This window comes from Narcine bancroftii, chromosome 10, assembly GCF_036971445.1.
Source record: "Narcine bancroftii isolate sNarBan1 chromosome 10, sNarBan1.hap1, whole genome shotgun sequence".
In the NCBI taxonomy this organism is placed as follows: Eukaryota; Metazoa; Chordata; class Chondrichthyes; order Torpediniformes; family Narcinidae; genus Narcine; species Narcine bancroftii.
Window position 1 is genome coordinate 74472779 of NC_091478.1, and position 22628 is coordinate 74495406.

Consider the following 22628-nt stretch of genomic DNA (forward strand, 5'->3'; position numbering starts at 1 on the left):
TATAGTCTTAAAATGATTTGTGCCCTCAAGTGAGTGGTTGTGGCACAATTTTTAATAGGAATATTAATATCACAATATCCATCTTTTGCAACAAAAATCAGCTTTACTCTTTTCATTCTGGGATTTTAGTGCATTTTGTTAATATGAAGACTCTTTTATTCAGTTTTATAAATAATTTAAATAAATTCTAATTGGATTACAATTGAGCAAACATCTTTGAATTATATTATTAGATCACATTTGCTTTTAAAGATGAAGTCCAGAGGTGATGGGCGCAAGAGCTCACCATGCTACTTCACAAGGCATTATGGGAAAGTGCCCTTTTTACAGACTAGTTTTAATTTGAATAACTTGGTCAAACTTTTAGATGATTCCTAAAATCCTGGGAATGGTATTACCATGAATGGCTTAATAATAACTACTGTAGGTATTATTAAAATGAACAAAGATGGCAATGAATAATATTTCAAGAGTTTTTTTTCCCAAAATTCTCTGTGATTGTTCCAGGATGGTGAGATTGAAGGCCAGCCGGTTTGGGCTCTCATCTACTACTGCTTACGTTGTGGAGATTTAATGGCAGCAATGCAAGTGGTGAATCGTACACAGCATCAGTTGGGTGAATTTCACAATTGGTTCATGGAGTATGTTCAGGGCGATGATAGAAGGTAAATGTTATGTTAAATTTCAAATTTGAGAGCAAGAGTTATTAAGGGAAGTGACGAGCCTTAAATATTGAAGAGTAAGAAGGAAGAGTAAAATAGGTTTCAAGTCTATTACTGGTAAAGAAAAGAGGATATGAGGTCATGTAGAACTGCAAATATTTATTTTTTAGAATGAAAAGTTGCTAATCAAATTACTATTTTAATTTGTTATCTTTGGCTTGGCTTCGCGGACGAAGATTTATGGAGGGGTATGTCCACGTCTGCTGCAGGCTCGTTGGTGACTGACAAGTCCGATGCGGAACAGGCAGGCACGGTTGCAGCGGTTGCAAGGAAAAATTGGTTGGTTGGGGTTGGGTGTTGGGTTTTTCCTCCTTTGTCTTTTGTCAGTGAGGTGGGCTCTGCGGTCTTCTTCAAAGGAGGTTGCTGCCTGCCGAACTGTGAGGCGCCAAGATGCACGGTTGGAGACGATATCAGCCCACTGGTTGTGGTCAATGTGGCAGGCACCAAGAGATTTCTTTAAGCAGTCCTTGTACCTCTTCTTTGGTGCACCTGTCTCGGTGGCCAGTGGAGAGCTCGCTATAGAACATGATCTTGGGAAGACGATGGTCCTCCATTCCGGAGACGTGACCCACCCAGCGCAGTTGGGTCTTCAGCAGCATGGATTCAATGCTTGCGGATTCTGCCAGCTCGAGTACTTCGATGTTGGTGATGAAGTCATTCCAATGAATGTTGAGGATGGAGCGGAGACAGGGCTGATGGAAGCATTCTAGGAGCTGTAGGTGATGCCAGTAGAGGACCCATGATTCGGAGCCGAACAGGAGCGTGGGTATGACAACGGCTCTGTACACGCTGATCTTTGTGTGTTTCTTCAGGTGGTTGTTTTTCCAGACTCTTGTGTAGTCTTCCAAAGGCGCTATTTGCCTTGGCGAGTCTGTTTATCTCTTTGTTGATCCTTGCATCAGATGAAATGGTGCAGTCGAGGTAGGTAAACTGGTTGACCGTTTTGAGTTCTGTGTGCCCGATGGAGATGTGTGGGGGCTGGTGGTCATGGTGGGGAGCTGGCTGATGCAGGACCTCAGTTTTCTTCAGGCTGACTTCCAGGCCAAACATTTTGGCAGTTTCTGCAAAACAGGACGTCATGGGCTGGAGAGCTGGCTCTGAATGGACAACTAAAGCGGCATCGTCTGCAAAGAGTTATTAAAATTTGTTATAAGTAGGAGGAAATTGGCAGACTGAATGTTAGAATAATCCCATGTGGATGGTTCTCGTGAAGCTGTTGATGAAAATCGGGATGATCCAGTATATTTTGCTCACTATATGTGCAGTCATTTGAAAAGTGTGGAAGTATAATGGAGCTCGCTCCAAATAATTTTGTATATTTACGAGTTCATGAGGAAAAGTTCAGTGTGTTTACTTTTATTAAAATGTTTGTTCTGCCCTTTGGTTTCTCATTAGGCTACCTCCTAATGCAGAGAATAAACTTCGCCTCCATTACCGACGTGCATTACGGAACAGCACAGACCCTTACAAGAGAGCAGTTTACTGCCTCATTGGTCGATGTGATGTTACTGACAGCCACAGTGAAATTGCTGATAAGACTGATGACTATCTCTGGCTAAAAGTATGTGTGCTTATTGTATTAGTTCTCCACCAGACTTGCATGGCTAAAAGAATGGTCGTGTTGGAAATCTTGTCATTTACTTTCTGAGTATTTATCTTGTTCCACAGATTTTTGATCATGAACCCTGGTTAATCACACAGTTAAAAATATTTAGATATATATTGTTGCCAGTTTTATAACAGCATATTTGAAGATGCTGTAACGAAGTACTAATGGAAGTCCGTAGGAATTCAAATAATTTTTTGGCCAATGTATTTCACCATGCAGAAGCAAACAACAGTTACATTGATTTTATTTACTGAGGTGGCCTCCACTGCTTCAATGGGCAACGAATTCCACAAATTCACCACCCTCTGGGGAAAAGCAGGTCCTCCTCATTTCTAAACTGAATCTTGAGGCTGTGTCCCCAATTTCTGGTCTCCCCATCAATGGAAACAACTTGCCTACCTCTATCTTTCTATGCCTTTTTATAGTTTTATACCTTTCTGTAAGACCCCCAGTCTTTCTTCTTAATTCCAACGAATACATTCTGAGACTACTCACTCTCTCCTCATAGGCTAACCCCCTCACCTCTGGAATCAACCTGGTGAACCTCCTCTACACCACTTCCAAACTCTGTAAATCCTTCCTCAAGTAAGGAGACCAAAACTGCATGCAGTAATCCAGGTGCGGCCTCACCAGTACAGGTTCAGCATAACCTCCCTGCTCCTAAATTCAATCCCTCCAGAAATAAAGACCAACACTCCATTTGCCTTCCTGATAGCCTGCTGCCCTTACAAACCAACCCTTTATGATTCATGCACAAGTACAGCAGCATGCTGCAATCGCCATTTAAATAATAATATAGGATAAAGTAAAATATTTCAAAGATTCATTAAAAAATGATGCCTGCTCAAAACACTTGAGATTATATTGTGTTAGAATACACTTGGCACCTTAATCTGATTTCCAACATCAATAGAGTTGAAAGCTGCTTCCATGCTGGCTTCAAAGAAGCTAAGGCTACTGATTCCAAGCAGTAGTAATCCATGAAGAGAAACTAGGTAATTTAACATCAAATAAACCATTTAACACAGACTTCAAGAGTGATTAAAAAGAATGGAGTAGAGGTTTCAAACTAGCAATAGATATCTTTATGGGTTTGGCATTGATAGACTGTTGTGCACCTATTGTCATGTAATACTGCATATAGAATGAAACATACATGAAATTCTTCAACTTTGTCTACCATAAGCTATCTGAGCCTCTAGTATAAGAAATATCCTTTTCTACTAAAACATTGTTGAACTAAGTATTTTCTTATTGCATCTTTAGTTGAATCAAGTGTGTTTTGAAGATGATGGCAACAGTTCACCTCAGGACAAGCAAACCCTTCCACAGCTGCAGAGCCAGCTGTTGGAGGAGTACGGTAAGTTTGTTGATGGGTCTGGCTATCTGCCAGGATTCACCAGCCATACCTTGTGTGCTTATCCAGTTCCATTTGCCACTCCAGTTTGTTGCACTCGTGTCATTGAACACTGAAAGTAAAACTCTTGGTGTAGATCCTTCTGTGCTGGTGTAAAACTTGCAGAATCCGATCGTCAATTAATTAAAATGATGATGAGAATAGGGTGTATACTTGTACATTTGATAAAACTATTTTTTGGCAAAAGTTGATAAGAGGCAATTGGTGTTGATTGATAATTTTGACAATTGTGCAAAGTTCAAATCATTTTAAGAGATTTAACCTTTTATCCATCTTTATTCATGCCTTCCATCAAATACAGTTTCGTTGAACATTTCTGGCCAGCACCATTGATTCTTACTTCAAATGCTGCACTGTCTGTAAAGAGTTTATATAATCTCCCTGTGTCTGTGTTGGATTTCCCAGGTGCTCTGGTTTCCTCCCACCTTCAAAATGTACAGGGTTATAGGTTCATTGGGTGTGGTTAGGCGGCATGGGCTTGTGGGCTGGATGGGCCTGTTACTGTGTTGTACATCTAATTTTTTAAAAAATGAAAAACCGGCTGCTATCCATGAGAGACTATATGAGAGATGATAATTATTGAACTGAAGCATCAACTCTGTTCCTCACTCCCCTGATGTTTCCTGGCCTGAACATTCTGACATCTAGAACAGAGAATGTTACAGCATAGTACAGGCCCTATAGAATCGATGTTGAGCTGACCCATGCATTCCTTTAAAAAAAAGTACTAAATCTTCCCTACCCTGTAACTCTTATTTTTCTTCCAGTCTCCTAAATACCCCTAATGTTTCAGCCTCTACCACATTCCCTGGGAAGGCATTCCAGGCACCCACAACTCTCTGTGTAAGAAACTTGCCCCTGATGTCTCTCTAAACTTTCTTCCCTTCCTGTTATACACATATCCTCTGGTGTTTGCTATTCCTGCCCTGGGAAGTAATTGCTGGCAGTCCACCCTATCTATGCTTCTCATAATCTTGTAGAACTCTATCAAGTCTCCTCTCATTCTTTTATACTCTGCTAATCTTGCCTCGTAAGACTTATTTTCCATTCTAGGTAAATCTCCTCTGCACCCTCACCATAGCTTCCCCATCCTTCCTGTAATGAGGTGAACAGAACTGAACATGACAGTTTAAGTGTGGTCACACCAGAGATTTGTCAAGTTGCAGCATGACTTCTCAACCCTTGAACTCAGTGCCCCTATTAACAAAGCCCGGAATATCAAAATTATTGCAGAAGCTGAAAATTTAAAACCAGAAGTGATGGAAATTCTCAACAAGTCAGTCAGCATCTGTGAGAAGGGAAAGAGAGTCAATATTCCAGGTTGGAGATGTTTCCTCAGAAATGAAAGGAGATTAAATAAATCTTTAATGCTGCAATGAGATTTGGCGAGGGGAATAGCTGTGAGAGGATAAAATGATGGGGATAAACTGTAAATGGGTCATCTGGTTTCGTGAGTGAATTGGACCAGTTAACAAATGAGAACATGGGAGTTGTGAAATGCAGGGCAGGCGAACTGGTTAGGCTGGACATGTCCTCTGCTCAGAGAGGAAAAGAAGGTGGTAGGGTGGAGGTGAGCTAATACCACAGATTAATGACTCATTCAGGCCAAGTTACCTGAATTTGCAGAATTTGATATTGAAGTTAGAAGGCTGCAGCATGCCCAGGCTGAAGATGATGTGTTCCTTGAGCTTGCATTGAGCCTCACTATGACAACACAAAGGCCCACAGACTGATAAGGTCAGAGTGGGTCAAAGAATTACAGTGCCTGACATTGCAAAGCTCAGGATGGCCCTTGCAAACCTTATGCAGGTTTTCTGCAAAATAATCATCCAAATCTGTATTTGCGTTCTCTGGAGTAAAGGGGATCACATTATGAACGTTGAATACAGTAGAATGGAAGAAATAGAAGTGAATCCCTGCTTCATCTGGATGGTGGGAAGTGAAAGGAAAAGTATTGCATCCCCTGTGATTGTAAGTAAAAGTGCTGTAAAAAGGGTGCGCTGGAGAGAATGATAGAGTAGATCGGAGTCAGGAAGGAATGTTCTGTGCAAAATGGTGAAGTGGGAGGAGAGGGGAAGATGGGTCTGGTGGTAGGAGCTTTGTGAAGGTGACAGAAGGTACAGGGAATAATGGATGTGGAGGCTGGTGGGGATCCTTGTTCTGCCCTGGAGCAGATGGAGATCTATGCAGGTGTGGAAATGGATGAAATGCATTTGTATTATGGAGGAGGGAAGGTCATTGTTCAGAAAGGAGAGGGATATTTCAGAAGCATCTGGACAGTTTCATCATTAGAGCAACTATTTCAGAGGCGGAGGAACCGGGAGAATGGAATTCTTCTTTCTTCTTTGGCTTGGCTTCGCGGACGAAGAATTATGGAGGGGTAAAAGTCCACGTCAGCTCCAGGCTTGTTTGTGGCAGACAAGTCCAATGCGGGACAGGCAGACACGGTTGAGCGGTTGCAGGGGATAATTGGTTGGTTGGGGTTGGGTGTTGGGTTTTTCCTCCTTTGTCTTTTGTCAATGAGGTGGGCTCTGCGGTCTTCTTCAAAGGAGGTTGCTGCCTGCCGAACTGTGAGGCGCCAAGATGCACGGTTTGAGGCGATATCAGCCCACTGGCAGTGGTCAATGTGGCAGGCACCAAGAGATTTCTTTAGGCAGTCCTTGTACCTCTTCTTTGGTGCACCTCTGTCTCGGTGGCCAGTGGAGAGCTCGCCATAGAACACGATCTTGGGAAGGCGATGGTCCTCTATTCTGGAGGTGTGACCCACCCAGCGCAGTTGGGTCTTCAGCAGCATGGATTCGATGCTTGCGGACTCTGCCAGCTCGAGTACCTCGATGTTAGGGATGAAGTCGCTCCAATGAATGTTGAGGATGGAGCGGAGACAACGCTGGTGGAAGCGTTCTAGGAGCCGTAGGTGATGCCAGTAGAGAAACAAAAAATAGTCAAGGAAGTTGTGGTGGTTGATAGGCTTGTAATGAATATTTAGCAGTAAGCCCATCTCCTGATATGGAGACAGACAGATCCACGAAACAGAGTCTGAGATTGACCATGTGAAGATGAGAGCAGGTGGAAATTTGCAGCAAAGTAGTGGAATAGTTGTTCTGCATGAATGCAGGAGTAGGCATAAATACAGTCATCAATGCAGAGTTGAAGGAGTGGGCCCAGGTAAGAACGAAACAAATACTCTTCTACATATCCCACTAAAAGGCTCAGGCCCTTGAGTGATCATTGGTCTGGATTCAGAATATTTTTTGTATTTATGTTACCAGAATCTGCAGATTTTTAATTATGCTCTATCATTGTACCGAATGTTCTGTAAACTGATGATCCACAAAAATGTGGATTTAATTAATTTTTCCATTATTACCATCTACCTGATGATTTTTATTTTCCTCCTCAGGTGAATCACACTTTGCAGCCAATCAGCATCCTTTTCTATATTTCCAAGTGCTTTTCCTTACAGCCCAATTTGAAGCAGCTATTGCTTTCCTCTTCCGGATAGAGCGACTGCGTTGTCATGCCGTGCATGTGGCATTAGTTCTTTATGAACTAAAACTTCTTCTGAAATCATCTGCCCAAAGCGCACAACTGTGTAAGTGCATATTTAGAAATGTTCTGTTGAAATCCTTTTTGTTGGTTTGAAATATGGTTTTCTATTGCCTTTCATTATTATGTCCAGTCACCCCCAAACATTAGGATCTCAACATTCTCCTGTGTTGGTGTGATTACTTTTCTTCGGCAATTAATGGTGCTCCTAAATTTACCTTCAACACCATATTAAGAAGCACCTTCATAATTTGTTCCATTCTCCTTTTGCAGTTTTATTCTTTCCATATATCTGTCCCACTTCCTTTGGAATATCACTATTGAATTTATTCCGGGAGTCCTTTCAGGAATCGTGTTCTAGATGCTGAAACAACATGTGATGAAAAGAAGAAAAAAATGCCCTCAATCATTTTTTTTGCATTAATTATATTAACTCTGATTGCCACCCTCTTGCCAATGGAAAAGACTTTCACTAATTTCTATAAAATTTCCAATTAACTGAGTTGACTGTGAAGGAAACACAGCTTCCATAGAGGTTTCATATAATGGAAGCTCATTTTCCTAGTAAATCTCGTCTATACATTTTTTTAGTAAATCTCATCGGCACTTCTCTTTTTCAATATTTTTATTAAATTTTACAATAATAATACAAAAAGTAAAAACCTTATTTATCTAAATATAAAAAGGTAATACGCAAAAGGAAATAATCAAGTAATCATTTAATCAGTTATAACATGTGGCTAATTGAAAAAGATAAAAGAAAAAATTGATACTGTGCTACAAACTCATGAAAAGATTGGGGGAGAAAATGGCACTGTATATGTGTGAAAAGGAAAAAGTGTGTATCATGGTTAATGTGATTTATGGTGTGAAAAAAAAAAACAAAAAAAAGATTGAAATGATCATATAGATTATATAAAAAAAATAAAGGGACCACATAAACTTGAAAAGTTAAAATCTGTTACTTTAGAAGAACATCTGATTTTTCTTCCAAAGTTAGACATGCCATCATGTCATATAACTATTAAGTGTGAGTAGGAGGGACAGCATCTTTCCATCTCATAAATATTGATCGTCTAGCAATAAGGGAAGCAAAATAAACTACATGGGATTGAGGAATAGTTAATTTCAAATCAATTGCCTTAGTGGACCAAAAAGAGCAACTAAAGAATTAGGTATAAAGTTTGCATTAAGAACTAAAGATAAGGTACGAAAGATATCTCTCTAAAATTTGGAAAGATAGGAACAAGACCAAAACACATATAATAAAGTACCTTCTTCAGTCTTACATCTATCACAACTCAAAGAAATAATAGGATAAAATTTAGCCAAATGAATTTTAGAAAAGTAGGCTCAATGTACTACTTTGAGCACATAAAGAGAAGGAATTTACCAATTTTAAGATAGAATCCCATGTAGTATCAGAGAATGAGAGCTGAAAATTTTGCTCCCGTGATTTTTTCATCTTATATGGGGAGTTATCTATCCCTAGACTTTAATAGTAAATCATACATACCTGATATTAGCATTTTTTGACTTAGTTTAAAATTATAAATCATCCCTATCGTATTTATAACAAGATCTTGAGTAAATCTTAACAATAGTGAATTAAAAAAACTCCTAATTTGTAAGTATCTAAAGAAATAATATTTAGGTAATTTAAATTTAAAGGATAGTTGTTCAAATGAAACTAAATTATTATCAATAAATAAATCTTGAGAAGCTTGGATACCCAACTTAAACCATTCATGAAAAGCAGAATCTTGCATAGAAGGTGGAAAAAATAATTAAATAATTTAAGGCTAATAAATAAAAACCTTTTGCAATCCAAAATGTTTTCTAAATTGAAACCAAATTCTCAAAAATAACAAAATTATCGGTTAATTTGGAAGCAGAAAAAAGTAAAGGCACTCCAAATATTGACAGAAGAGAATATTTTTTAATAGAATTAATTTCTAAATTAATCCAATTTGGAGTCCGCATTCCATCCTTGCAATGAATCCAAAAAATGATACATCTTATATAAGCTGCCCAATAATAAAGTCTAAAATTAGGTAAAGCCAAACCACCTTTCTTTTAAGGTTTTAAATGAAAACTTTATTAAATCTGAACTTCTCCAATGTCTTGTGTAACCTTTGGAGAATTTTGCCTGTAAAACCACTTTGAAATTCTTCATATGATTCTGTACAATCAATTCTATTTCACACAAAAGTACTGGAAAAATGCAGCAGACCCCTGGAGGAGGTAAAGATATATTACCAACATTTCAGGCCTGAGCCATTCGTCAAGGAAAAGGTTTTGTATCTTTACCTCCTCTTAGGACTGCGGGGCCTGCTGCGTTTCACCAGTACTTTTGTATATTTGCTACAGTCACAACATGGACTGCCTAAAGAAAGCTCTTGGTGCCTGCCACATTGACCACGCCAGTGGGCTGATATCGCCTCAAACCGTGCATCTTGGCGCCTCACAGTTCGGCGGGCAGAAACCTCCTTTGAAGAAGACTGCAGAGCCCACCTCACTGACAAAAGACAAAGGAGGAAAAACCCAACACCCAATCCCAACCCACCAATTTTCCCTTGCAACCGCTGCAACCGTGACTGCCTGTCCCGCATCGGACTTGTCAGCCACAAACGAGCCTGCAGCTGACGTGGATATTACCCCTCCATAAATCTTCATCCGCGAAGCCAAGCCAAAGAAAAGAACAGTCACAACATCTACAAGCTTTCTTGTTTAACTTTATTTCACAATATCCGATACCCTTGGGTGATCTTATTCAACAAGGATTTTTCTTTGACTTGAAATAAATAGTTGATCTTTCAATGACCACCTTTTGGAAACAGAGTTCTGGATTTCACTATTCATTTGGTATAAAAGTCATTCCAAATTTAACTCATAAATCATCCCATTTGATTTTTAACATAATTTCCCTTTTCTCTTGATACCTCAATATATTAATTTCTTTGCATCCGTCCTTTTGAATCTTTTTATTATTTCAAACCTCATGATTAACTTTATACATCACTTTTATAAACACTACATTTTGAGGGCATATTTATACAATTATAATTTAACTCTTAAACCAGGCTGGTGTTTTGAGATGCTAGTGAATTTGCATTTTATTACCATACCCAACGGCATGTTTTAGAGGTTCAATACTGCACATACACAAGACTGACTCAAGTTCTATGGCTGAAACACAGATAATTTGAATGTTTTGGTATGAACCTTGGTTCCAGCAAACATTTTTTTCCTGTCAATATGTAAGTTGTCATTCTCTGGGCATGACCAAGTGTCTTAATCAAGGGAAATTTGGTACATTTTTAAATAGATTTCTGGAATATTGGTGATTCTTGCAAGGCCAGCATTTATGCCCATTTTCTACTTGCCTTTGAGAAGGACAGCATGGACATACAGTCATAAGGCCTCTTTCTATGAGGTGTGTCCTTCAAGAACTATCTTGCTAGTGAGAGCACAGCACTGCCTAGTTATGAGGTCCAGGAAGTAGGCAGTAATGTTGAATGAACTGATGTATTTCAAAGTCAGTGTTGTGTGAGTTTAAATTTCAGTTGAATTTTATACTTAGTACTGTGATGAAGGTTCTTCTGCAAGCAATCTAACAGGCTATCTCTAATGTTCATACAGCCACATAAAGAGTGCAATTTATAGAGTATTGCGTTAAAAAGAAAAGAAAAATCAGTTGGTACCAAGCAAGGAATGTATAATAGCACTGTTGTGGGATTCATTCACGAGCTTGATGACTGCAGGGAATAAACTGCGTTTAACTCTGTTGGTGTGTGCTTTTACACTCTTCAGCCTTCTCCCCAAAATGGGAGGAGGTGGGAAAGGAGAAGAGGGTGTATCTAGGGTGTGGTGGGTCCTTCAGAATGTTTGCTGCCTTTCCTGGACAGTGAGAGATCCAGGCAATGAGATCTGTGATTTGTAGATGGTGAAGATACTTTGGAGGTCAAAGGATGAATCATGGACCTGCCTTGGAGCCAAAGTGGGCCAGTTAAGTTCCTTGTCAATGGTGACCTCCAGTTCATTGATGGTTATCTGATTGAATTCAGAAATGGATGATTTGGCCCTCAAGCATTTGGATTATGATTTCCTGACACTTGTTGCTGTGAATGTTACATGACATTTATCAGCTTCTGCAGGTAAGAACTACATTTTCTGAGGAGTTACAAAAGATGTTAATCAATAAGCATCACCATTTAGGATGGAAGAAAGATCACAGAAAGAGCAGCTGAGGATGGATGGACCTGTGACACTGGCTTAAAAAAACTACTTCAATGTCCAGTGGTTGTGGTAGCTGTTCTGTGATATCTACAGGGAGCAATACTTAAAGAGGGCCCAGGTAATGGTTGAGTACTATTACCATCCAGCCTGCAGCATCTTTGAGACACTGCCTTCAGGACCTATCTTAAAAACCAGGGCAGCTGGGTTGAGGAACAGTTCCTTCCCACAGGTGATGAGACCGTTTCCGAACAATCCGAGAAAGCCATAAATTATTCTTATATATTTATTTTGGATCACTATGGGAATATCTTCTTTGTGTGTTGGGTATACTGTGTGTCTGTGTGTGTGTGTGTACTATAGTCCACAGATATACCATTTCATCAGGTTGTACACAATCAGATGACAATGATCTTTAACTCAATGAGCATGGCCATTTGTAGCGCCAGGTGCTGTTAACCATTTCTTCCATTGATCATCACCTAATTTTTCCATTCCTCAGTGGCTTCCAAATATAAGCAGTCCTTCGCTGTAGTCTGTTGAATTGCCTGTGACTCCAATGTTTTGTCATGAGTCACCTCATCTTGATCCTTTGTGTTGTTATCTCAAGGTAGCTGCACTGCCATTTCAAAAATTTGTTTTTTCATGGCCCAGAAGTAATTGGTGTTTGGGGTTCATTTGCATTGTCTCCAGATTTCCTTGTGCGGAAGTATGCTGCCTCTTGATGCGGGAGAATGATTTCAACCTCCAAGTCTCTTGTTTCTTTGTGGCTGTTCTTTTCAAATTTGAATAATTCAGTTTTATGTTTCCTGACAGTGAGTCAAGATAGTGCTGATTCACGGCCGATACGGCGTCTTAATTTCATCCGTCTGCTCATGCTTTACACCAGAAAGTTTGAGCCGACTGATCCCAGAGAGGCACTCCAATATTACTATTTCCTCAGGTAACACTCTGATTATCTTCTGTATTTAACTCTTCAAAATATTTTAGTTTCCTTTTAGAAAACTTTCAAAAACAGACTCCACAAACAACAAAACACTTTATTTTGCTTTTTTTTTAAAAAAACATTTTCAAGTGTACAACCAACCAACTCTATGTGCAAAATATATTCTGACGGGTCAATGTAAATCTGAATAATAAATGTGAATTAGAAATGAATGGAAATCCAACTTTATATACATAGTAATGTAATCAGAGGCTTTAGAATTGCAAACCATTGTTGCTAAGATGACAATCAATAGGCGACATTACTTGGCATGTATTCATTATGTGCATTATATTTTCAATTTTTGATAGGCCATTTTAGTGCCAGCAGCATCTGACAATGTAGGTACTGATGCGTTTTGAGCTTAACATCCTTGATAGAAGGTGATGATCAAAGAAAAATTATCTGTGCTTTTGCATGACATTGATGAAAAGTGACAATGTTCATTGTAAAATTCCTGTCAAGTAAATGTAGTAACTTCTAGCTATTTTTTTTCCTGTGTGTAGATTTTCAATTTTCAGATATGTCCTGTTTCAGATAGATGAATGATTTGACTGACGTCTGAAATAGTAGTTAACTTCTCCAGCGTCAAGGATGTGAATGATGTGCAGAAGCAGGATGGTGGTGTTCAATCCGTTGCATTTCATTATCATTGAAACCATTTCAGGCAAAATAATTTCAGAACTGCTGAAGTCCAAAGGAATGAGCACCTAGAAACATCTTTCCAACTGCACAACGTTTTCTGTAATTCAGCTGTCGATTTCAGATTGAGATTCATTACAATTCGCACGTTTTTTTCTTACAGAAATGAGACCGACAGTCAAGGAGAAAACATGTTCATGCGATGTGTCAGTGAGCTTGTCATTGAAAGTCGAGAGGTAAGCATTATTCCAACAGACGTGCTGGTGCTGCAGGGCTATGTTGTTTCATACATATCATTTTTATAATTTTAAAATGTTTTCTTTTTCAGTTTGACATGCTACTTGGACGATTAGAGAAAGATGGCAGTCGTAAGGTGAGATGAGATTTGCTTTCTTTCAAGATATTTTCTCCTTTTTACTACCTTTTAATTATGGATGAAATTCAGATAAACTATTTTACTGCAACCAGATGTGTATCTTGCTATATATAAATACACTTTCTAAAACTAACTTAATTCCCTTGGTTATGATGCTCTGATGGTGATTATTTTTCCTTTTACTGATTCTCCAAAAGCAGACATTGGAATATTGTTACAAGTAATTTGGTATCCAAAACAATTAAATGTCCAGGTAATTGGGTAAGTCTATTCAATGAACAACAGTGGGTTGCCTGCCCACAGAGACAGCGCTACCAACTCTATTCATTGCCCACAAAGACAGCGCTACCAACTCTATTCATTGCCCACAGAGAAGGCGCTACCGACTCTATTCATTGCCCACAGAGACGGCGCTACCGACTCTATTCATTGCCCACAGAGATGGCGCTACCAACTCTATTCATTCCCCATAGAGACAGCGCTACCGACTCTATTCATTGCCCACAGAGACGGCGCTACCGACTCTATTCATTGCCCACAGAGATGGCGCTACCAACTCTATTCATTCCCCATAGAGACAGCGCTACCGACTCTATTCATTGCCCACAGAGACGGCGCTACCAACTCTATTCATTCCCCATAGAGACAGCGCTACTGACTCTATTCATTGCACACAGAGACGGCGCTACCAACTCTATTCATTGCCCACAGAGACAGCGCTACCAACTCTATTCATTATCCCTCTCTGCTCCCCATATCTGAAATATGGAGTTGCCCTGCCTGCCTTTCTATAATCCCAACCCATCTGTCCCTTCAAAGAAAAGGAACAAATTGAGAGTAATTGTGGAGATCAGCTAATTTAGCATGGAACAGACTAAATCTTGAGATTCTATTAGCCTGTGTGGTTCAGTGGCATGTCCATCACTCCTTGGCTCCATTGAAGAAAGGGTATACTTGCTGTTTAGAGGTAACAATACTTGCAGTTTAGAGGTAACAATAGCACTGAAGGAGGGATGTTCTTTCAGAGAATGCATGCAAAGATTAATCAGCTTTGCATTAAATGCTATCATTTACCATATGTACTCAGATAATTATGGTTGAAAATTTCTAATTTTTTGAATGGTTATTGATGATACAATCTCTACAGTTAGAAACAATATTCTCTTATTTAATATTACAAGAAGAATCTAAAGTGAGATTCAGTTTGCAAATTTTGTTTTTTTACTTTGATCACAACTAATGGTTAGAAATTGTTGCTGTAAGTATGAACCAGGACTGGTAAACTGCACAACTTTAGAATAGAGTTTAAGGCCCTATTTAAATGATAGGACAAGGTTGAAGAAAGTTGCAACAGAGTTGTGGATATAACGTTCAAAATTGTAGAAAATGAATTTTAATTGTGTATCATTCGCAGTAAGTAAGTAGGCTTAATTGTTTTCAGGTGGAATCATTTTAAACTACATAAATTTATGCTCTTTGAGCTGGTGTTCATACTGCTGTTGCCTTGTAGCTCCCATTGAGAACCAGTTAAAGTTTATTAGCTATTATTTTAGTGAGGGCTTGAATGAGAGGGGAAGTATCTAGTACCCAGCCAAAGTTTGGGGGCTGCATTGCTCTCTCTCTCACAGCAGGCTGGAGCTTGTGAATACTCAATATCTGGCATGATCCAATTCCAGGAGCCAGTCAGATCAGGTCATCAACAAACCCTCAATGGCATAATGAATGAGCACACCACAACTAATGCAAGCAATTTCCCACACTCTCACTACCTTTCACAGTTGTTGATTCAGGCCTGTAAAGGGGATCACTCCACTTGCACTTTCCGTCACATAATCACTCCCCTCTTTGCCATCTGAAGCACAGAGACTTAGTGGGCGCAAGAGAGAATAAGTTAGCATGGCAGAAAGCATGCAGAACTTCAAGTGGTACTAATGGAGCTGAGCCATAATGTTGCTGAATTCTCATTTTCACCAGAGATGACATTTAGGTATTGGTTTAACCCTGACAAGTATCTTAAAGGAAATTGACCAGTCAGAAGCTCTACAACTGCAGACGTTTCAACAGTTTGATTTGGAGTCTTTGGCCATTTAACATTCATATTCTTAAATTTCTGAATCATTGCTTTCATGACATAGTTTACATAACCATTAATGCTTATATGGCAGTCTAATTAAACTGACTTTTTAAAAACTAACTGTTGATACGTATCTTTGCTATGTAAAGGACACTGTTTGACCTACTGAGTTTTTCTGTTTTACTTTTGTCGATACATAGCATGTATACAAAAAAAATATTATTTTCACTCATTGAGTATGTTTTCATGCAATATCAAATCAGGTTTATCAAAAATTAGAAAGAGAGAGTGCTAGCAAAATAAATGCTATTCTCAATAGAATATATACAGTAATGCTGTCCCAGAAGGACCCTGCCCACAATGTTTTCAGTTCCCATGTTAGGCATTCAAATGCCATTTCGCGCTGTTTTACAATAAGCTTTGTAACTTAGAATGCCATTGAAAATTTCAGTAAAGTTTTTAAGTATGATGCAAATTTCAGAATGCCATTAATTTTACTGAAAAATCATTCTTTTTCTGATCAGCCTGGCATAATTGACAAGTTTAGAGGAAACACAAGAGCTGTAATCAATAAAGTGGCAGCAATAGCTGAAAATAAGGGCCTTTTTGAAGAGGCTGTGAAGCTTTATGATCTGGCCAAGGTAAGCAATTAATTACCAAATTGAAAATGCAAGATAACAATTTCCTTCCAAACTACATTTAGATTATGGATTTATGGTACCATATCGACTTTATTAACTTCATCACATTTATTGTAGTAAATTTTGAATTAAAATACTCTGTATAAAATTGTATTTTTAAATCTTTTGCGTTGTTACAGCAGCTACACTGCTAACTGAAGGATCGCACGACCAGATGGGTTGAGTTCAGTGAGCAAAAACTGATTTATTGCAGGCTGCCTCACTGATCTTATACTCCCAGCCCGGACCTGGCTGAGAACCGCGCTAGGGGGCCCCGATATCACCGGGGCATTACATGGGTCCCCAAGCGCAGGCTTCTGAGCCCAGTGCCGAGGTCGGGAGGAAACCCCCGACGGCGCCATTTTGGCTGGCTGCCCTGCCGCATGCGTGACAAGCGGGGCCGGTTCTCCTGCCTAATGGCGTACTGCCACACAGCTTCCCCCAGAACTGGCGCCAATGTCCTTATTTGCTGGCCGGCCTCACTTCTTGGGTTGGGCCACAACTACTGGTTCAGTGGGGTCGAGGTGGGCTGGCTTTAACCTGTCCACTGTAAATAGTTCCCTCTTACCTCCGATGCCCAGTGTGAAAGTGGATCCTGAACACTGGACGACTTTGTATGTGGCCTTTCATATGGTCTTTGTAGAGGTGCTGTGGACGGGCCCCGTCTGATAAAAACGTAACTCTGTGGAGTACAGCTCACTGGGGACGTAAGAGGCCCGTGTGCCATGCCTGGGCAGCGGTGGGGGTGTGATGGAGTCCAACTGGGCTCGGAGGCGGGGAAGTAGACCATGTGGTGACTGCTGGGGGTTGTGAGGTGCGTTGACGAACTCACCAGGTAAAGCTAACAGTGCACTGTAGACCAGCTCAGCTGATGACGCCTGTAGGTCTTCTTTGGGTGTCGAGGGGATGCCCAGGAGCACCCAAGGCATCTCGTCCACCCAGTCGGGGCCGGTGAGGCAGGCCATAGTGCCAACTTAAGGTGGCAGTGCAATCGCTCGACTAGCCCATTGACCTGTGGGTGATAGGCCGTGATATGATGTAGCTCGATCCCCAGCCTTTTGGCGAGCTGTGCCCAGAGCGCAGAGGTGAACTGGGTGCCCCGATCACTGGTGAGGTGGTTCAGGACATCGGGATTGCCTCCGGCCAACGAGTGGTGCGGTCTACCATTGTGAAAAGGTAGCGGTTACCTCGGGAAACAGGTAAGGGTCCGACGATGTCCACATGTATGTGGCTGAACCATTCCCGGATGTGTTCGAAATCTTGTATGGGTACTCTGGTGTGTCTGTGTACCTTGGAAAGCTGGCAATGGGTGCAGGTTCTGGCCCAGTCCGCCATCTGCTTCCAAAGCCCATGCCAGACGAAACAATCTGCCTCCATATGGACCGTGGACCTGATGGAAGGGTGGGAAAGGTCATGGATATGGTGGAAGATTTGCCTGTGCCACTGTTGGCGAACCATGGAGACATCGCACAGGATGGTGCCCTCACCGTGAGGAGTCGGGAGGTCCTGGAACCGCAGGCCCATGATGGCAGACCTGAGGGCCAGCGTCTCCTTATCAGACTTCTGGTCCCGGACGAGCTGGTCGAAGTCGAGGCCAGTTGTCAGCGCGCAACTGGCCAGTCATGAGAGTGCGTCAGCGACCATGTTGTCCTTCCCCACCTTGTGCCGAATGTTGGTGGTGAACTCCGACACAAAGGAAAGGTGACGCTGTTGGTGGGCCGACCAGGGATCTCTTGCCATAGCAAGCGCCTGAGTGAGGGGTTTGTGGTCGGTAAAAATGATGAAAGGCCTCCCCTCCCAGAAATAGCGGAAATGACGCACCGCCAGGTACATGTCCAACAACTCACGATCGAAAGAGTCATACTTGTGCTCTGGCGGGCGAAGGAGTCGACTAAAGAATGCCAGTGGTTTCCACTGTCCGTTCACCTGCTGCTCCAGGACAGCGCCAACGGCTGTGGCAGAGGCATCAACGGAGAGCACCATATGCAGGTCGGTGCGTGGGTGGATGAACAGGGTAGCCTTCGCGAGGGCATCTTTCGTGGCTTTGAATGCCCTGCTGGCCTCTGGAGTTAAGGCGAGTGTCATGTCTTTGGCCACGATGAGGGCGAAGAGCTGCTGCATGATGCACGCAGCGCCTGGAATGAAGCAGTTATAGAAATTGACCACACCTGTGAACTCCTGTAGCCCCTTAAGGTTGTCCAGGCATGGGAACTCCCTGATTGCAGCGACCTTTGTAATGGCAAGTGTGGCTCCTTCGGCCATGATGGTATGGCCCAGGAACTGCATGGACTCTTTCCCGAACTGGCACTTGGCTGGATTGATCGTTAGGCCGAAGTCAGCCAGTCGGGAGAAGAGGGTGTGCAGGTGAGACTTGCGTTGTGCCCAGTCTCTGCTGGTGACAAGGATGTCGTCCTGGTAAATGAATACGAAATTCAAATCCCTGCCCACTGTGTCCATAAGACGCTGGAAGGTCTGGGCGGCGTTCTTGTGCCCGAACGGCATGCGTAGGAACTCGAACAAGCCGAAAGGGGTGATGTTGGCCGTTTTGATCGAAGGGTAGTTTATGTTGGGTTCAAAGATGTTTTGACCTGTGGGGGTCACCAATTGTAGCGGCTGCTACACTGCTAACTGAAGGATCGAACAACCAGATGGGTTGAGTTCAGTGAGCAAAAACTGATTTATTGCAGGCTGCCTGGCTGAGAAACGCTGGGGGGCCCTGACGTCACCGGGGCGTCATGTGGGTCCCCAAGCGTGGGCTTCTCAGCCCAGTGCCGAGGTCAGGAGGAATCCCCTGACGACGCCATTTTGGCCGGCTGCCCCACCGCGTGCATAACAAGTGGGGCCGGTTTGCCTGCCTAATGGCGTACCGCCACAGGGTCTATGAATTTCGTTTGTAAATTCCCCGAACATTGGTATTCAGAGTCTGCAGCGAGTGGTCATGATTGTGTAAACTTTCTTGGGGAATCCTAAGACAAAAAAGACTCACAATTTAACTGAGCAAAAGCATCCTTGCTCAACTTAATTGTTGCATTAATAGCATGGCTCTGATAACAAATAAGTTGGGCTTAAAACAGAAAGGGAGGCAGATATTTTGTCGGGAATTCTGGAGCTTAAGCCATTGGTACTTAAAGCGTGCATGGCAGTGATAAACAATCACATCTGAAGGTACCCAGGTATCTCATAAGCCAAAGAGGGCTGGAGAATAGAGGTAGAGAGAAACAAGACAATTGAAAGACTTGTAAACAAGAATGAGAATTTGAAGTTCAAGGTGCAGTTTAACCAATTATGGGGCACGAAGCAAGTGGGTAATGGATGAGTGAACTGATGTAAGTGAAGATATGAGGAGTGTATTTTGGAAGACTTTAAATTTATAGAGTGAAACACAAAAGTCTGCAGGTGCTGTGATTGTAGTAAACAATGCAGAATTGCTGGAGGAACTCAGCAGGTCTCACGGAGTCCATGGGAGTAAAGATATATAACCAATGTTTCCAGCCTGAGCTGCTCTTCGGTTCCTCCATCACTTTTGTGTTTTTACCCAAATTTGTAGAGAATTGTTGTTTATATCAATGATTTGGATGATTATGTGGTAAATTGGATCAGCAAATTTGCAGATGACACAGAGATTGGAGGTTTTGTGGACAGTGAGGAAGACATCACAAAGGTGTGATATGATGAAAGGCAGATGAAATTTAATGCAGACAAGTGTGAGGGGTTGCATTTTGGAAGGACAAACAAAGGGCACTGAGGAGTGCTGTAGAACAGAGGAATCTGGGAATACAAATGTCAAGAGAGCTTTTGGGATTTGGCTTTCATAAATCAAAGTATTGAGTATAGGAGTTGGAATGTTAAGGTAAAATTGTATAAGACATCGATGAGGCTAAATTTGGAGTATTGTGTGCCGTTTTAGTCTTTACAATTTAATTTGGGGAAATTTCTGTTCACCTGGTTCTGGATGTCTTACACTGATAATTTAGGGACTTTTCAGGTATAAAGGGAAGATACATTAATGTGAAGACTGACAGCATGTTTTTTGGGTGATATTGCGAGGAGCAGCATAGATGAGAAATAAGAAGGGCCAAGATTAGAATTTGGGGGATTATCAAAGCTAATGATCGGGTGTGGGTAAACCAGCCATTGCTGGAGACATCCTGCATAGTTAGAGAATGGAGCCGGGGGGATTGGAGTGAGGTTGTGGAGGAGCATAGTCTGGTCAACTGCAATTGCAAAGTTAATAATGACTTTGATAATGCTGTTTTCAGTCATGTGGCAAGGGCATTGAGAGAATTAAATAAAGAGTTCTGGATAAGATGAGCATGAATTTTCAAGGTTCCAATACTTCAAAGGACCGTGAAGAGGAAAGGAAGATTGAAGATTGGGCGTGCAATGGCAGAAAAATCAGGTTTCTTTCATTTTAAGATGGGGGAATAAGTATTAACATTCTCAACATAAATGAATGCCAGAAAAGGATTTAGAATAGTTGAATGAGAATGGGGTTGAGAAAGCTGAAAGCACTCCCACATGTGAAAAATAAAAGCTGCAGATACTGGAAAACTGCAGCAGTACAGAAAATGCTGGAGGAACTCAGCAGTTGAGGGTAGCACCCAATGGAAGGCAAAGGATGGTCATCGTTTCGGACCAAAGCCCAGCTATTCTTGATAATGGGTATCGCTGTAATCAAAAGAAACTTTTTCATATTATCCCCGTATATTATGATACCTGACAACTGTGGTTGATGTTGTGGAGAGCTGCGCATACTCAGTTTGTATACGAAAATTAAAATAATCAGCAGACCTGGTAAATCAGTGGCATTCTTTTTTCCAGAATCCTGATAAGGTCCTGGAACTGATGAACAAATTATTGAGTCCTGTGATACCACAAATCAGTGCTCCCCAGTCCAACAAAGAACGACTGAAGAACATGGCACTTGCCATCGCTGAAAGGTAAGAACTGCAGCTCCTGCTAATGTTTTTCTCCTCATCTATCCACATAATGGAAAAGATTAAATAAATTTTAAATGCATTTTTTACTCCTTATCTATGGATCATGAATATTCTTTTTCTCTTACATATATGTTGTTGTTTGTTCTATGGATTTATTTATCATGAGCACGTCATTAGTATTACTTGAACTTGCCAATCAAATTTACTAATAATTATTTTCTTTAAAGCAAAGTGACTAGAAGCAACAACCACATTTGATAGAGTTGTCAATAAAATAAACAGAGCATGTGAAATTGACAAGAAAATACATTTTTGGATATATTGGCTTGGAGATTTGACTTTTAGTGCCTAACCCCAGTTATGTTTATTGCCTGCTTATTATTAATTTATCCATTAATTTACACCAATAACTCTTAGGATGTGGAGAGATTTGTACGATGCACTTATCCACAATTTTTCTATAGATTACTTGCACTTCTACAATTTTCGTTACATATAGGGAAACATCAACTGTTTTGAAAGACAATATGGAAATCTGGTCTCAGAAACTGAGAGCTTATGCACAGTGAAGTGCAGATGCTGAGATCTGAAACAAAAAAAGTCCTGGAAACAACCTGAGAGTCAAGTTGCATGGTTGATATTAAAGATTCAAGGTTATTTGTCAACTGGAAAAATAATAAAACAAATTAGTGTTATGTTACAGAGAGCCTGGTGAAGGAATAGGTGAAGCAAGAAATGCCAAACAACCGAGAGAGAAAAATGGAGCTGAATTACAAACCAAAATGGTTGCTTTTAATTAAATTCTGATTCTGAGAAACCAATTTACCTGTTGAATTTGATGTAGAATCTCTAAGGCTGCAAAATGCCCAAACAGAAGATGTTCACACTCAACCTTATAATTACGAAAGAGGCCACAAGCAAAGTGGGAGGGCAATGAGAATTAAAGTGGGGCTAACAGAAACCTCATAGATTGAGCATGTCTCCAATGAATACAACAATACATTGTGATCACTGAACACAGTACATTAGATTAGAATCATGGCTTCGCCTGGAAAGATAGTATGGGTCTCTGGAAGGTGAGTAGAAGAGAAGTATAGAGGCAGGTCTTGCATCTTCTGTGGGTTCATGGAAACAGAAGAGTGAGCCAGTGAGTTGCAAAAGGAATGGTCTTTTCTGAATGCTGAAAGGGAGAGGGCAGAGGAGGATTTGTCCCAGACTGTGGTCTGATGGCACGTTGTGAAGGATAAACAATTGAAGCAGCAGACAGTGTGGAAGAGGGGAACTCTATCCTTGCTCTACCTGGGTAAACAGGGTATGAGGGCTGAGGTACGTGAAATAGATCGGATTTAGTCAATGGTTCTGCCAACTATGGTAAAGCCATGATTCAGGAGAAAGGAAGAC

General features: G+C 41.1%; 1 protein-coding gene across 4 annotated transcripts in view; it reads left to right on the forward strand.

Annotated features, from left to right (window-relative positions):
* nup93 (nucleoporin 93) overlaps positions 1-22628 on the forward strand; it is a 144616-nt gene that overhangs the window by 115243 nt on the left and 6745 nt on the right. For all 4 annotated transcript variants that reach the window (XM_069901362.1, XM_069901359.1, XM_069901360.1 and 1 more), the window contains 9 exons: positions 508-665; positions 2118-2283; positions 3598-3691; positions 7149-7340; positions 12347-12473; positions 13321-13393; positions 13486-13530; positions 16132-16248; positions 21109-21227. In XM_069901362.1, the coding sequence (XP_069757463.1) occupies positions 508-665; positions 2118-2283; positions 3598-3691; positions 7149-7340; positions 12347-12473; positions 13321-13393; positions 13486-13530; positions 16132-16248; positions 21109-21227 (1091 nt within the window). The remainder of the gene's footprint in view (positions 1-507; positions 666-2117; positions 2284-3597; positions 3692-7148; positions 7341-12346; positions 12474-13320; positions 13394-13485; positions 13531-16131; positions 16249-21108; positions 21228-22628) is intronic.